Source organism: Cottoperca gobio, chromosome 13 (assembly GCF_900634415.1).
Source record: "Cottoperca gobio chromosome 13, fCotGob3.1, whole genome shotgun sequence".
Classification (NCBI taxonomy): Eukaryota; Metazoa; Chordata; class Actinopteri; order Perciformes; family Bovichtidae; genus Cottoperca; species Cottoperca gobio.
In genome coordinates this window covers 5,662,594-5,679,580 of record NC_041367.1, presented here as the reverse complement: position 1 = coordinate 5,679,580, position 16,987 = coordinate 5,662,594, and the positions used below count along the sequence as shown (strand labels likewise).

Below are 16,987 nucleotides of genomic sequence, written 5' to 3'. Positions count from 1 at the left end.
TTTAATGAAAGCAGCCTTTGTTTCAATTAACTTAACCGACGAGCATTAGTCAATGAACTGTGACTCAACGCACAGAAACAGAGATGCAAACAAGCAAGCGCTTAGTTCATCAGCATCAATAAAAGCCAATCTTGAGAAACTTCCCCTGATAAATGCAGAATGCGTACTTCATTTTGGACGTTTAGTCATTTGGCTTAATAAGATTGGAGAATACATTTTAAATGTCATTGGAGTCGTAATGATGTGGATAAATAGCATTCATTTTATTTAGCCCACAGGGATAAAGATGTGAGCTCCTCCCTTTGGAGGAAAGTGGCAGCAGTGCAGAACAACGATTCAGGTGACAGAGAAAAATATAGAAAGACAATAGAAGTTAGAGAGAAAGATATGATGGACTTCATTTCATAATAAAGAGTGACAAAAAATGGAAAAAAGAGAATGCAAAAAAACCAAAAGAACGATGGATAAAGATGGTGAAAGAAGAGAAGACTTTGGGTCAGGAGAGGTGACCCAGTTACCTGATCGTGTGATAGCTGAGAGAAGATGCCAGAATGCAGCAGAGGAGGAGAAGAGCATGCACATCAGGCAGAGGAGAGAGGACGAGGAAGAGGCGGGAGGATAAAAAAGGACAAAAGAAGGCGGGAGACAAGAGAGGTCAGTTTAAAAGCCAGCAGAAGCTACTGAAGAGCTCGGCTAAGCAGAGCGAACCCGCACCGGACCATTAAAAATAAATAAAAAATAAGGTGAGATATCTGCCCTTCATCCGACAGGCGGCAGGAGGACAGACCATCTGTCTCTGGAGTCGTCACAGAAACAAACAAACCCACTGTCTTCAACAGAAAGAAGAAATACTGGAGGGTGTGAAGGGTTTACACATTATAGCTAAGAGAGGTGCGGGGGCAGAGAACAGCACAAATACATCATTACAGTTTAGAAACACACTAATGTGTTCCATTCAGCATATCCTCTAAAGGTCACTTCTGGCTAAATATTTAAAGAGATGAAAACACAAGGGAACAGCATAAATATGTAAGAGCTGTTATGTTAATGATGCGTTCCAGACAGAGAGATGTCTACCGATGTAAAGTGTGACGCATTGAATAGGGATGCAAGTGACTGGCGCTTGTTAATTAGCAGTAATTAGTGAAAGAGCACAACAGGAGAGACGCACACAAAAGAAAAAGAAAAAAGATAAGCGTTTAGTTTCCTCCTCATACACCAGCAGAACAATGAAGATTAAGTCTCGTGTAAGAACTCACTATGTTGACTTTAACTACAGTTCTATCAAGTGTACTTACTTCTGGAAAATGAATATTCCTATGACTACAGCAAAGGAGATGAGGTCCACAGACACCCACATCAGGCAGTACTCATCTGGTCTCTGGAAACACACACACACACACACACACACACACACACACACACACGTTAATGGCAGAATCCACCACTGGGTGGCGCATTATGTCAACGATACGATCTCGTATACGAGCGGCAACATCCAAACATCACTTCTGCACATAAACACACTTTGATCTCTCTTTGAATAAATCCATGATAAACAAAATGGGAAGTGTTGGAATTGTGCACTTCCTTAAGATGTGCAATCTTGTGAATGTGTTCAAAAGACAATGCACTTTAACAGTAACTTCAGTAACTTAACCTGCAAAACCTGTGTAAGAGATTTCTCCTTGAGCAAAACGTTGTTAGACACAATAACAAACCCGGAAACAGCTAAAAGTAAAAAATGTGTTTTCTTTTGTCAGACATAATCCAATCTGACTCGTCAGGGGTGAAGCACTTTTACTGGTCATACATTGACTTTAATGGCAGATTTCATTTGATTTGGATTAACAGTTGACACTAACAGACAACACTGCAGATGCACCGGCAGCTTAAACTCTCCCTGAACCACAGCAGGGGGCCGGGGCCACGTCCACATGCAGAGTCCCCATATGGTGCTACCAGACGGGGTGAACCGGCTGGCACGCTGCACAGCTGAGGCGGGAGAAATGATACCAGAGAGGAGCAGTGTGGGTGCTACGAATGAACTAGAAAAGCACGAGTCATGCACTACAGGATGCACTACAGTGATGATGCACGTCTTTCTATTGTGCTGAGACCTCGAATGAGTGTTAAAGAGGAGAGCATGCTCGCTGCAGGGAGTCTACAGACTTAATGAGTTCAGGTGAAAGCTAGGCTCCCTTGAAGGCGTTCGCCTGTTAAAATCTAGCGTAGTCGTGCCGAGGTGAAGCAGCTGGACGGAGAGGAGACGGGTTTTCATCTAATACACCGATTCAACATATAAAGCAGTTCATGAAAGCTGTTACACTTGTTTTAAATGTTTCCTAGCAGATCTTGGTAACAGATCAGAAAAGCTCAAACTTTACCCGCAAGAAAACAAAGACGTTTTTCAAAACAACAGAGCGTGATTGCTTAGGGATACCTGCAAGGTTAAACAGTATGTCATCGGTTCTTACCATGAGCCAGATGGGGTAAGGCACCTTTTTAAGGATATGTGAGGCCTCTGAGGAAACTGAAGACACCCCGCTGCACCAGAGCACAGAGTACAGCCAGGGCTCGTTGATGGTGTAAAGGGTGATTTTGATGTTGCTCTGGGAGAAGTTTCTGAAAGCAATCACACACACACACACACACACACACACACACTTATAAATATAAATACGGTGCCAATCTGATAACAGGATCAGGTTTGCGTGTGTTCCTACCCGATTTCCCGTGTGCTGGCCTGGTTGTATCTGAGCAGCAGCCTGCTGATGCCGTACTGATGGAGATTTTGAAGACTCCGTTTCTCCACTGAAGTTTGTATCAGACCTGGGTGCCAGCTGTCTCACCTGAGCTCTGTGTTCATCTGGAGTCCACATCACCTGCACACAGCACAATACACAGGACTGCAGTTACACTCGTCTCAATTAAACTGTGTGTCATCAACATTAATGAAGTTACAAGGTCTAAATGCACATGAATAGAATAAGGAAAACGTGTTGCCCATAGAGTAATTACATTCAAAGAATTCACATTGTAACCAATCATGTTTAGAATACATAGCTAGGGTTAAAACCTTTGACTGTACAGCATATAAGAAGTGGACGTAGTCACAGTGATGTCACCCATTCATTTGTGGATTACGGTTTTGAAGCCTGGAGTTTCAGGTTTTGGCCGTAGCCATCTTGGATACCCTGCTTTATCGTCTATTTTACTATAAATGGGGACGATCATTTACAAAACGAACATCCTGCTGTATTGTCAAAGACTTGAAACTAGTGATAGAACATAAACTCATGTGGAAAACGTTTAATGAAGTAACTAATCAAGTGAGAAGGAGCGTCATTTTCTCACACACTTCTTTTTGCAGCGAGTGGAGTCGCCCCTGCTGGATATTAGAGAGGATGCACGTTTAAGGCCCTTCCACATTTACTTCACTTTTCACACAATTGTAATGCTGTGTAACATTTCGACTTACCAGGCTCTGAGGAATCCCAGATTCCTGCACAGCATGCAGTGTATCATTGATCCAGCTGTCGTAGCAGGGGTGCTCCGGAGGAGGTCTCCTCAGCCGGAAGACCACTGTGCTGTTATGATAGGAAGCCAGCTTTAGAAGTTGCTCAAGGCTGCACACACTCTGGTTGGCAATCAGATGCACTTCATGTGGGGACAGGTTGCGCACTGTCCAGAAAGGGTCATCCTGAAAGCACAGGGTACAGAGCAGCATGAGGATGAAGATCACAGATTTAAGTGTTTATTGCAGTTTAAAATACATTTACAACATGGTAATGCATTCATAATCCTTTTTACTTTGAACAAAATAACCGCATGTGGACACCTACAGCAAAAAAGAAAATAGTGGAATATTTTTCCGCATTTCCTTCACATCCTTTCTCGCTTCACTGCTCCCTCTCTCCTTGTCAAAGCACACGGGGGAAGAAGATCAGATGCTTCTTATTCAAGTCTTCCATGGTGTGCTTTACTTCACTTTCCTGACTAAAAGACACGTTGTCCTTTTATTGACACTTTTATTATACAATCAGGACAGACGTGGACATGTTTGGGAATATACATGTAGAAATCAGACTAGAAGTAATAAGGCTGTTCATGGAACGCAACCTCCACCCACAATGTGCTCACATGCAATGTAGACAGACTGAGAGGGCGAGTGCTGAAAACAACGCAGATTCTAAACACAAATACTGACGTTAGCGGACGCATCACAGCCAAGTGTCTTTGCACAGCAATCTAATCAGGAAATATAAGGTTCAGAAGGAAATGTTTAACTAAACACATTAGTTTAAAACCTTCCTTTAGAAACTAAACTACAGATTAGAAGAAACAAGGAACACTTGCATTAGCAGCTTTGGAGTGAGTAGACAGATATAGTGAACAAATACTTGACTGGGGGGGGACGGACGGACTTTAGTTGCACAGTGCACGGAAAGCAATGTTTCTACATCACTGCATCTTGGCCAAATTTATGCGGCTTCTCTTCCCTAGAGAATGTGAAGATAATAAATGCATTTGCAACATGCAGGTAATGGCTACACAAGAACACATTGGCAGCTCATTTTTCCATTTCTTGTAGATTAGTGCAATATGATATGCAGGACAGAATAATTGGGTACCAGAATAGGCAGCATTTATACACAACTCTCATGGGTTGTTTGTCATCCCTTTTATCCCACCAGAACGTCAAGGTGGAAACAGACTATTATTTTGAAGCACTAGTTGACCCTGATCCACTCTGCATACAGGAGAGCCTCTCTAAAGCATTACATGGATCTCAGATTTTAGATGAAACCAGCGTACTTATGACTCAAGGGGCTAATGACCTTTATCACACATCACTGCACAACGTCACACTGTTAACAACGCTGTAATGTCATCAGCAGCCAATAACTACCTTCAGGAACCACTGTCCTGCGTTGAGTTGCTGCAGATCTGTCCAGTTGAAGTACGAGGCGTCTTCCATTTGTCTGTCCGGGAAAACCTTCTCTATGTCCGTGGTCCTGCGCAGGGTGCGGTCATGCATCAGGAAAGGTACTCCATCCACACTGATGATCAGAGGTGGGAGCAGAGTTAGGAGGCAACAGGAATAAACCATTTCAAAATGACAGTTATATAGAAGAGACAGGACTGGTTAGAAGGATTAGCTCTTAAAATCACATCCAACATGAACTGAGGAGATAGGGAGAGTAGAGGAGACAAGCCAAGACTAGAGTTTGGCCCAAATGTGAGGTTTGTTTTATTTTTTTAAATGCCGCTGCTCAATATTCAAACACCAAATGACTTCTCTCGTTTGTTATCCAATAGAAACAAGACAAGAGTAAAGAAAAAACCCTCCCTTTTCTCAATATTTGCTATTCAAATTCTTTGCAGAACAAGAATGCCTTTCCTGTGTAGATATAGATGTGTGTGTGTGTGTGTGTGTGTGTGTGTGTGTGTGTGTGTGTGTGTGTGTGTGTGTGTGTGTGTGTGATCTGCTGCAGGAGTGGAGTCTCACTGGCGCTCTGGCTGTCATCAAGTGTAATTACTCAGCACAGTCAGGATCTCACCTGTCAGCAGGCTGCACTAATCACACGCCCAGTCACCTCTCACAGCACTGTACATGCGCACACACGCACGCCTAACACAGAAAAACGTCTGCAGCTAATTAAGATGAAAGACTAATTGAAAATAACCGTAAACACACAACAAAATAAAACTCTGACTCACAAACGCACAACCTGCACCACCAAAGCCACACTTCCCCCATCTCTACACAATGATGCTCCAACCCTGCACATGCATGAGTAGACATGCACAGACCCTATCCATCATATACCATGGCCGTGCTGTACCCACCCCCCACTTTCTCTTCTTCCTCCAAGTGCGTCTCTATGAAGGCAGCCTGTCACCTCCCATTATGTTGGTTATGTCATGGCCTCTATATACAGCCTGCTGATAGACTGATCTGGTGTTGCTTCGCTGCAGTCCTGTGACCGTTGTAGAAAGTATCCAAAGTATACGTTTGTATTGTTATTTACTACGTCAACGTTACTTTACGATATACTTTTGCTTCCCCCCTTTTGTAATATTTACAAGCCCCCACTCACATTCATGCACTCACGTAACACCCTCAGACACTTCCTTTGCTTGTTTTAAACATAGTCTGTAATTAACACATAACTGGAACATCAGGGAGTGACATCTTACTGAAAGAACTAAGCAATCTATCTATGGGGCAGTGGTGAACTTCCCCCACCCATCTCAGATGATTCTTTTTTTATTTTTTTACTTTGAAAGAATTTGCTGGCAAAACCTCTTTCCTCACCTGTTCTTAATTTATAAACACAGAAGAGAAAATCATATAGATCAGACTTGATTCACAAGAACTTTGTTTTCTTACTTGCCTCTTAGTGCTTCCATAAACCAAACAGCGAGGCAGAATCTAGTAAATAACCCCTCATTTGTTTGGCTTTGTCATTCTGCTGTATTGAGTGTGTGTGTGTGTGTGTGTGTGTGTGTGTGTGTGTGTGTGTGTGTGTGTGTGTACCTGATAGCGACATCAGCTTCCAACCCAGTGGCGTTCATCTGCAGAGCACGCTGGAAAGACCACAGTGTGTTCTCTGGAGCAAGCTGGTGTAAAGACAAACGCATAACAATTACATGTATTCCTGAAACAATGAAACACAAATGATAAGTGTTAATTAATAACAACTGTATCAAGTAGGTTATGTTTAAAGGTTTAATGTGTAATTCTGAGCCACCTGCTCCAAAGAAATCGGGGGCAGTATTTCACCTCTAAACTGGGTCCATATAATCTCCTAATGTTCATATTTTAGTTGTAGTTTGGCGTATTAACTGTATTCTACAATACAAGGGGTCTGCAGTTCCCCGGTGCTGTGGCTGAACTCAAGCTAACTGCTAACTAACGAAGCGAGGTGGTGCGGGTGGTTTTCTAGTTTCTGCCACTTTGAATGTAATCCAGTAAACAAACTATGAAACAGACACCGAACATGGCTGTAATATTTACAAGAGAGTCAGTACAAAGAGAAAAAATACATAGCTGCCTGACCATGGATGTATTGTGCCTGAGGTCCGACTGGTGCTACAGTGACTCACTATCGCCTCTAGAGGAACACGTGGTATTACAAGACGGAGCGGAGCTAGTCAGTTAGCATGCTAACTGCAGTAGATATCTCTGCAACACAACACGTCAACACTGTTCCTCTTCACATGCTGTTGGTAAAGTTAGTTAATTGTTTTAAGTTTAAATTCTGGCACATCTTACACTTTGAACATGAATGTGGTGCATCACAGATGCATGTGGAAACAGACCCCTTCCTCTGAACACAAATGAATGTTGTAAAATGAGCAGCGTTGTGGATTGCTCTTCAACTCGTCAGTTCAAGGTTATGACTAATACTACGTTAATGGATTAAACATCCCTTATGAGAAAACCTTTTCCTTTGAGACCTTGTGAGTAAAGCTCCTGACAGGAAATGAATAATGCTGTAATGAACACAGAGATCTTCTGGGAAACAGAGTCCAGTCATGTGACGGAGTTTCTCACAACCTCGCAGAGCCGCTCCTAATTTTAGATTCCACATTGACGATCGATCGCTTTACACAAATACCACAGAGAGCAGGTTGCGTTTTGGATCTTGTGAGTAACTGTTATTACCAGGAATCCTCCTGTGTTGCATAATACTGAGCCTGACATTGTGCCAAGTACATAAATCCTTCTTCAGGAAGCGATAACGTTAATCCAAGCACATAACTCAAATATAAAAAAGCTAAAATGTGCATGAATCAGATGTTAACATGGCCTACTGATGCATACTTAACTAACAGGCTCCAACAGGCTTTTTAACATTGTAGTGGAGTCTGAAATCTGAGCTGTGAGCGAGATGGTGTAAAAGAAATCATCTTAAGAGACATCAGTGGATCTGATCATCACTAAATCGATTTTCCTTCACAACAAGTTAACCAAGTCTTTGTCTTGGCCAGGCAGAACTACACAGATCCTGCAGAAAATATATCCCTGCCATTCATCAGGCAGCGAGAGCTCAAGGCTCCCACTGGGTTGTGTTTGTGGACTATTTTCAGTTGCACACCAAGGTCATTAATAGACTAGAATAGCTCTGGGTAGTGCAGAGGAAGAAAAATGAATGAAAAACAAGGGGAACAAATAACTTTAAGGGCAGCACAGTTGTTCTTCTTCCTTCTCCAAACCAGAATCTTTCAACACTCTGGATTAAAGGCTTCATATACTAAGTGGCTCAGTGTTATCAACATTGCTAATGTTAACCCTCTGAAGTCAATACCAGGTAGCTAAAAGTGTGTGGCAGTGTGAAAGCATATGTAATACAATTTGTTTAAAGTGGCCCGTTTCATATTACCACGTTCAGATTTATAATAGAGATCAGATGACTCACCATGGGGGCTCCCTGGTGGCCAATGACTTCAGGCCGTTGTTTGAGGGTGGTGGGGTCCATGATGCATGGGGAGGTGATGTACAGCGGCACCACGTAGAGTCCCAGTAACACGCTAAGATACAGCAGCACAACCACCACCTGGAACACTAGAAGACAGACGATAGTCACAACTGTTAGCCATGATGTAATTACAGTTTGAAGGAACGTTTGGAAAATATGCAGATTTGATTTGTCTGTACGGTAAAGATCGAGCTACACCAGTCAGTTCGCTTAGCTTACCATAAACACACACACGGTATATAGCAAAATACCTGCCAAGCGTGAAGTTGATCGGATGGTTATAGAAAATCAAGACATACAGACAGACATTCCACTTTAGTTAGACATTAAAATGCTTCACCTGAGTGACTAATGCAGTTCATATGCCATGTTTGTGTCTTTCAATAAACATCCTACGCATTAACTCATAAAAGCTGCAGCACTGACATTCATGAGAAAACAGTGATTTTAAATAAGTTATGTTCTGATTTGAACAAAAGAGAAACATTTTAGATGGTCCAGGAGTCTTAGTTTTTAAAGAGGTGTTCAGTACGGTTTATAGCTACATATAGTGGCAAACAACATGGACATCACTTTCCTCTGCATCCACCTCAGTGCAAGATACACACACATGTGTACACGCTTCGCACGTATTTGTTTCAAGGTCGGGGTGGGGTTGAGCGAACAACTCTTGTTACGAACGGGAGACTCGCAGCCCGCGCACGCACACGCACGCACACTCTTTGGTATTCAGACACTGTGTTACAGCAGAGATGCTTAAGTTTGGCCTAGACCTTTCCATCTCATTAAGTCTCCTGAAAGCAGAACCTAAAATGTATCGAGGACTTTTATTATGTTAAATGTCTCCCACAGTACAAACTGCCTTGTCCAATTTGAGGTCAGTCATAAAAAAAGACATTTTAAGATTTACGTGACTGACTGCATTTATATAATCAATATTGCCATCAGGCTATACTTTCTTCAGAAGACAGTAATAGTGGTGATTAATGACACTGACTTTCAATTCTATTCTATATTCTGCTAATCCCCAGAAAGACTCCTGTACTCGAGGAGAAAACAATCCAAGGTGTCCAGAGTGGAAAACATCACATGAGCTTGTAGGAATGTTCGTTATCTCCGACACCCTGGGTGGAGGTCCTGCCCTCTGTCTACATAGTGTTAATCATTCACCACTCGTCCTGTGAGTGTATGCGTGTGTGGCAGACGGGTAAGGCAGGTCAGAGTAACTTGTATTCTGTGTTGCAGAAGTAAGCGTACTTGTTTTTTCCGAGCGGGCGACCTGTCCAGCCACAATCCAAGACAGCGATGTGACCGCAGCAAGAGCCCCTATGTGCAGGAACGGACCTGTGGCCTGGACAGAGATGTGAGGGACAGTGGGGAGAATAAAAAGGTATGACACTGAAGAAAGAGGATATAGAGAAATGGAAGGAAAAAAAGGTAAGGGGAATAGAATCAGGGTTTAAGAGAGAAGACAGTCAGCGAAAGAGAAGAGGAACAAAGACAGAGAGGCATGGAATTACAGACATTATCTGGGGTTAAGACATGTGTAACACCATTCAGAGATAATAGCTATAATTTGTAGAGACATTCAATAATAATGGCATCAGTTTCAGTGGAATTGCGCGTCCACTTCAAAATCACACTTTGTTGGTGGTGCAAAAATCTCACAGGGACACACTAATTATAAGCTTCTCACAACTCCTTGGATATCGTTTAGCTGTTAATTGTTAGTAGGATAAATGCAGATTGAGTTTCTGCTCACCAGGACAAAGGGTATTTTTTGTAAGAGAAGAAAATAAAAAAAACAACAACAAATATATACACTTAGAATAAGCAATGATGTCAAGCTGTCAAAAGTGGCTTTGGGGTTTGTACTGCGTTTCAGTCTGCTGACCTGCAGGGAGATGGGGATGACATCCCACTCTTGTCCCCATGCTTGATTGACAGATATCACCCCAACAATTGTGGTGAGCAGGGCAGCACTCACTCCTATCTGCGTAGACAGAGAGAAACAGAAAATCAGAGGGGCTGTCACTTTGGATAAATGCGCTCACACACACGCACGTTAAGTAATTTCCTGGGCGTTCACAACACTCCTGGGACAACATGATCCAAACTGCAAGTTCAGGACAAGTTCAGCTGATCAGCAATGAATGAGCACACATGCAGGCACCAAGCCAACAGATTACTGTAGAAACACACGTATGTAAAACTCACCCACCCCCTTTTTGCATACACACACGCACACACACACACACACACACACACACGCACACACACATTACCTTATGTAGCCAGTGCAAATTCAATTGTTGACCAAGTGCAATGTGGCAAAGTGCTAAAACCTGAAAAGAGAAACGCACACATAAGTACAACTTTCACAAACTCCGTCTGCTGCTTCACATATCTAAACATTACCATGGTCCTGTTAGTACGTCTGGCAACACATGCGATCAATTCAATCACTACCGAGGCATTATGATGTTATGTTACGTTATGTGCGTTTTATACTTGGTGTAGGACTGACCATTAAAAATGCAATGTAGGTGAAGCCAGCCGCGGTGGTGGCCAGGATGGGAACAGTGCCATCACTCCACTCCCCAGAGCGGTTGTAGAGGAACCTGCAGGAAATAAAGAGCGGATAACAAATCTTATACTAAGAGCTCAACTGTATTCATCATTACTAACAGGTGTGAATGCTTGGGAGAAGCGAGTATGTAAATGCGTGCACCTTTTTGCAGTCTTTAGAAGCATTGTTTGCAAATTTGACTTCCTTCAAATGAAATAATGTCTTTTAAATTGGATTAAAGAGTGACACTATTTCATATAGACAATTACAGTCTGAAAAGGTTGATATATGCAGGCTTTCTTTAGATAGCGTGAGTTTACAGGTCTAAACATTACCCGTTTACAATGGATCTGCAAGACAGGTAAGAGACAAAACAAGGACACAAACAAAACAAAAGCCCTGTGAGTGACTGGAAAACTAGACTGTTGTGGTTTCAAAAGGTCTCCAACTTGCATGCAGGCACCAATCACGAACCCTCAAGCTTTATTGCTGCAATAAAGCTAACAAACAACAAAGACACATCAAAGACGGCAGCCCCCAGTGACCGACCGCAGACAGCATTGTTGGGTTACAGTGAGAAATCAGACCAAAGAGATTGTATTATTAATGGATGGGTGGAAAACGACCGACTGCTGGTTTCTGTCTTATTGGAAGTGCACAAGTGCAGGCTGGTTATCTGTCTTCTAGTGATTACAGCCTGTCAGCTGTTGTTTTTTTGCAGACAGACATAGTTGTAAATAATAATAATTTATCCATGTTGCTCTGCGCTGCGCAGCGTGTGTATCAATAGGTTCACATCTGCAGAGCAAAGACAAGTGTCTGAGTGTGCCCATGTGTACTGCGACATGGCAGCTAGTTCCTTTAGAACTAATTACCTTGAAAGCCTTATCATGATTCTAGTGGCACGGAGCCACAGCAGGGTCACTTAGCGCTGATGCTCCTAGCCCTTTGTGAATACATTTATACTGCAGATGGACAGGGACACTCCCTGCTACTAAATCACTAGAACACATAAGGGCAGGGATGTCAGCTCTGCGATTATCTGTGGATACCCCACAAAAAGCAGGAAGGAAAAAAAGGCAGGACATGTGTACACTTCCCATTAGAAAGGAAAGGCAAATGTCTGACCACCATAACTGACATCCAGAGATAAATGTACACTTGGAGCTGATAAAAGTGAACGGGGGTGAGAAATATACACAGAGAAAATGATGTTGAAAGTTAAATGAGAGAAGGAAAGGGGGATCGGGATATGTCATTGGGAAATGAATGTGAGAAGAGGGTACGGAAGGGAACAGATTATAAGAAGAGGAAAACGTGACATTGCAGAGGTTACTGAGAGCAGGAGGAGAAGGGGGGGGGGGGTAGCTGGAGAGAAAGACCAGGGTATGTGACATTATGGGACACAGCCAGTCTTACCATGTTGTACTACAACATGTACAAAAACACAAATGAATTAATGTATGTAGGATGCTGAAACTTTATCGACAAAGGGGGTTTGATCATTTATTTCCGTTTATTTCTTTTTGTATGACATCATGATTACTTACTGTGGTTTTGCATAACAACATGCACATGAAAAGAGATGAATTCCACTTACAACTTTGGTAGCTTATAGTGTTTTCAGTCACATAAACTTGTGGCCACAAAAGCGGCACGGGGAAGAGTCATTTACAGTATAGGAAATGTTGGGCGAGCCATCTGTTATGTAATGGTGTAATCTGTGGAGGGCTGGGTGGTCTTTGCTCAGATTATAAAGGCAGAGGACGGATTAAAAATGCCGATTTAGGAAATCAACAAGCAGGGATAGAATTTATTTACAGCCGAAACAATATGGTGACAAGCGTCTGGCTCCAGTTTGACCCGACAACACACAGGAGCACTCGGTTTGTTTGTGTACTCACCAGTTGAATTCATTGTAGTCGTTATGTGCCTCCCACCAGAAGTAGAACCAGACCAGCAGTAGACAGAAGGTAAAGAGGAGGATGAGGGACCACAGCAGCTCCCACTGCACACACAAGAAATGATGTCATTATTTCTGTGGATCAACCGTTTAAATAGAATTGACAAAAGAAACACGAGTTACTGCAAAACAGTTATGCATGCTGCCAAAACAAAAAGTAACAAATATAATGACCCGATTCTGAATTTGTTGGCACAAAGCTATTATGCAAAGTGTCTGTGTGATGGATTTGTATAACTGGGCTTGACAAGCACAACTTCAACTTTTCCAGAAGATCTTTGGAAAGCGGCTCATTAGAAGTAAACTTTCTACAAACAAACCAACACATGGCGTCAAGCTGGCTGCTGACCTCTGCAGAGAGTATTCCCTTAAACACTTTGCTCATCATCGAGGAATTACTTTTAATAACTTTAGCAAGCCGACTAATTACTGTCCTCATCAGTCATGCACTTTTGTACTATGGAAGATATTAAATTGGCTACATCTTCATATACAGACAGACAAACACTCCTCTAAGGTCATACTCAGGAGGATACATGCAACCAGGCATGCTTATCTCCATCTCTCTCGGTGTATTTTTAAAAAAGCACAGCCACACTTTTGCTGCGACTCAGACAAGAAAGTTATGACCTTTCCATAAAAGCAGAAAATTGCTCATCATTTAAAAGAAACCTCAGTGCACCAGAAGGAACCGATAGGCAGCGGTGTTGGCCGACTTAAATGTGCTGATAACCCTTAGGTGACACGTGCATACACAGTGTTGAAAGAATAAAGTCTCGAGGTTAAAGAGTAATAAATCATCATCATCATCATCATCAGACGCCAGTGAACACATGAAGTGACAGGGTGTGAGAAACCACACACACACATTTTGATTACGTTGTTCAGATAGCAGTTCGGCTTGTTCAGTGACTTGGATTCTAGATAAATCGGAACAAACTGCACATTTTCTCAAAAGAATCTGTTTGTCAAACGGTCGACTGTAATTGTAGTCGTTATAGAAGTCAAGTGTCGATCTAGCACGTACTTAGGAATGCACAGTACTTTGACATATTTGGATAAACAGTAAATATGTATTTATATTACATCAATGTTGTTTCGGGCCCAACCCATTATTTCGTCCTTTATTTGCTAATGCATTAAGGTAATTGATTAACGAAGCAAAAATGCAAAAGATTAACTTGTTCCAGCTACTTAAGGAGGATTTGCTGCTTTTCTGCATCGTTTTCTGTTCCAGATCACTATAAATTGAGAATCTTTGGGGTTTGGACTGATGGACGGAACAAAACAAAACCATTTGAAAACTGTCACGTTGAGCTCCAAGAACCCAGTGAGGGGCAATTTATAACACAACACAACAAATCGAGAAAAACCAAATAGACCAATCCATATTTGTTAGTTGTCGTCTAAATGTCCTTGAAAAACAAAATCACACGTACGTGTACATTGGATGCACTGTAGTGTGTCAAGATAAAAGACACTCAGCAACCGTAGCAGATCAGCTTGAATGCACCATTGTTGTGTGTGCCGAGGATCAGATTATTATCGCCTCAGTCAGCTGATGCGACACACAGGTAAGACAGTCCGTCTGACCTCTTTATATCTGGTCTCATTGCCGGTGACTTTGTTTCTAAATATGGGAGTTTTAAATTCTGAAAAAATCCAATTCCACTGCTTGAAATGATTTCAAACGGTGCAGCATTAGGAGGTCATGTTTTGACCTCACGCTACTGTTAAGAGCATTCTCAGATTTCAACATTCAGACCCTAGGGTCCGACTTGGAGTGGAAATCGTGATGAAAACAAACATGTAATATTTCATTTATGGGCATAACAGAGATCAGTTGTACAAAAAAGGGAAACAAGCCCGAGTGAATGCCGATTCAATCCCCTCTCTTATTTGGACATCAGGCTTCTGAAGTTGCAAAAAAAACATGATGTAAGAAGTTTTGCTTACATCAGATACATTTGGCTGCACATTTTTGTCTTTGCAGGGAATGATCCTAAAAGTAAAGTCTATTAGAAAACATTCTCTGCCATTATTTTCTTAAGCAAATACTGTTTGACTCTTCATGTGTTATCTTTCTTATTAAACGTCCAGTGCAATAACACGTTTACCTTTATTCAGATACGTCTTATGAAAAACAGCACTGCAAATCAATTCCAGTAACAAAAGGTTACCATGGTTTCTGAGAGAGGACGTGTATGTGTATGACAGACATCTCTGCACTGACCCTGTTCCCCATGGCCCTTAAATGACTACCTAGAAACCAGACATTGTTCAACCATTTAATCCCCCCCCCCCTCCCCTCTGGATTATGATGGATATGACCTGAGATGCCCTTGGGAGAGCTGTGATGGTGTGTTCAGTAAGTTACCTACATGGTCTCTTTAATTGGATCACCTAATAAACTGAATCCCAATGTCATATCGGAGATCTGATGCTAAAGGGGTTTTTCTATTTACTTTAACTCACACTGCTATATTGGCAGGCGTAAATTAATTCTGCCATCAAATATGTATAATTGTGTCTGCTTCATCTCCCATTTGAAAAGGCAGCAAGATGGCTTCCGTGTCTCGAGCTCCTCTCCAACTTTGCATTTTTAGTGTTTTACTTTGTTGCTTTATTTTATGTCTCAAGTATACTGTATGTTGCATTGTTGGGAGGAGAATGAACTTAAGATGTTCACGTTGTAGCTTTTGTGAATATGACAATCTTATGATCAGTTTCATGCACTAAAAACTGCATCCAACTGAAAAATACAACCATATTGTTCATCAACTAGCATACAGCACAGTTTTATCGAGCCGACAGGACTTGGGCTGCCCTGATGACACCACATTACCATTCTGCATGGCTGGTATTCTATGCAGGCACAACACGCCATGGAACGGACTCTGGGAGTGTTTGAAGAGCAGTGTATTCTAACAATTGTGCTAATAATTATTCTGAATAGTGTTCTGCTGTTTGGCCCTTGGAGACATCATAGGACAAATTCTCCGTTTGAAGATTCAGCGCTATTGAATTAGCTTTGATCAAATGAAAATGTGGTGAGCTGTAATTAAAACAGTCAAACATATCTGGAATGATTTTTCGACCCTTTCTGTAGCTACTCTGAGTTATGTCATCTAGACAGCGGCAGTGGTTAAGATTAAATATCTTTCTTAAATAGTGAACAAATCTGCCTCCTAAACCCAAAATGTTAAAAAAAGAAGGAACGTTATAGATGATAAACCTTAAAAGAATAAACTCCACTCCTTAAAATGGAAGGGAAAATTCATTGCAGCGTCTAAACTCGTTATATTAAAACCTAAAAAGCATACATTCCTTAAATCCTCCACTTGCCTACTGAAGTATCTGCAAGAGACATAAAAACAATTATTTAGAATATATCTGATAATTTGATTATAAAACGCTTACGAGTCAAATAATGTTCATCCTTTTATGCTATTGCAAAGTTGTTCTCCTGCAAAATGACATGGGACTGCACAAAACACTAAAAATAGCGTGACACTGATATATCATTGCTGACTCACCACCGTGTCACAGGAAATTGCAGCAGTGTTTAAACATCTGGGAAAAGCAGGTGTGTGTATAGAGAGAGAAAGAGAGAGAGAGAGAGAGACAGAGAGAGAGACAGAGAGAGAGAGACAGAGAGAGACAGAGAGAGAGACAGAGAGAGAGAGAGAGAGAGAGACAGAGAGAGAGAGAGAGCAGAGAGACAGAGACAGAGAGAGAGACAGAGAGAGAGACAGAGAGAGAGACAGAGAGACAGAGACAGAGAGAGAGAGACAGAGAGAGAGACAGAGAGAGAGACAGAGAGAGAGACAGAGAGAGACAGAGAGAGAGACAGAGAGAGAGACAGAGAGAGAGACAGAGAGAGAGAGAGACAGAGAGAGAGAGAGAGACAGAAAGAGAGACAGAGAGAGAGACAGAGAGAGAGACAGAGAGAGAGACAGAGACAGA

At 41.9% G+C, this 16,987-nt stretch overlaps 1 protein-coding gene across 1 annotated transcript in view; it reads right to left on the bottom strand.

Annotated features, from left to right (window-relative positions):
* Positions 1 to 16,987, bottom strand: part of gdpd5b (glycerophosphodiester phosphodiesterase domain containing 5b) — a 40,394-nt gene that overhangs the window by 1,923 nt on the left and 21,484 nt on the right. Inside the window, 13 exon segments of the mRNA XM_029445705.1 lie at positions 1,299 to 1,381; positions 2,478 to 2,625; positions 2,727 to 2,836; positions 2,838 to 2,885; positions 3,482 to 3,703; positions 4,913 to 5,063; positions 6,545 to 6,627; positions 8,430 to 8,575; positions 9,747 to 9,840; positions 10,384 to 10,482; positions 10,775 to 10,834; positions 11,017 to 11,110; positions 12,963 to 13,066. Coding sequence (XP_029301565.1) covers positions 1,299 to 1,381; positions 2,478 to 2,625; positions 2,727 to 2,836; positions 2,838 to 2,885; positions 3,482 to 3,703; positions 4,913 to 5,063; positions 6,545 to 6,627; positions 8,430 to 8,575; positions 9,747 to 9,840; positions 10,384 to 10,482; positions 10,775 to 10,834; positions 11,017 to 11,110; positions 12,963 to 13,066 — 1,442 coding nt within the window.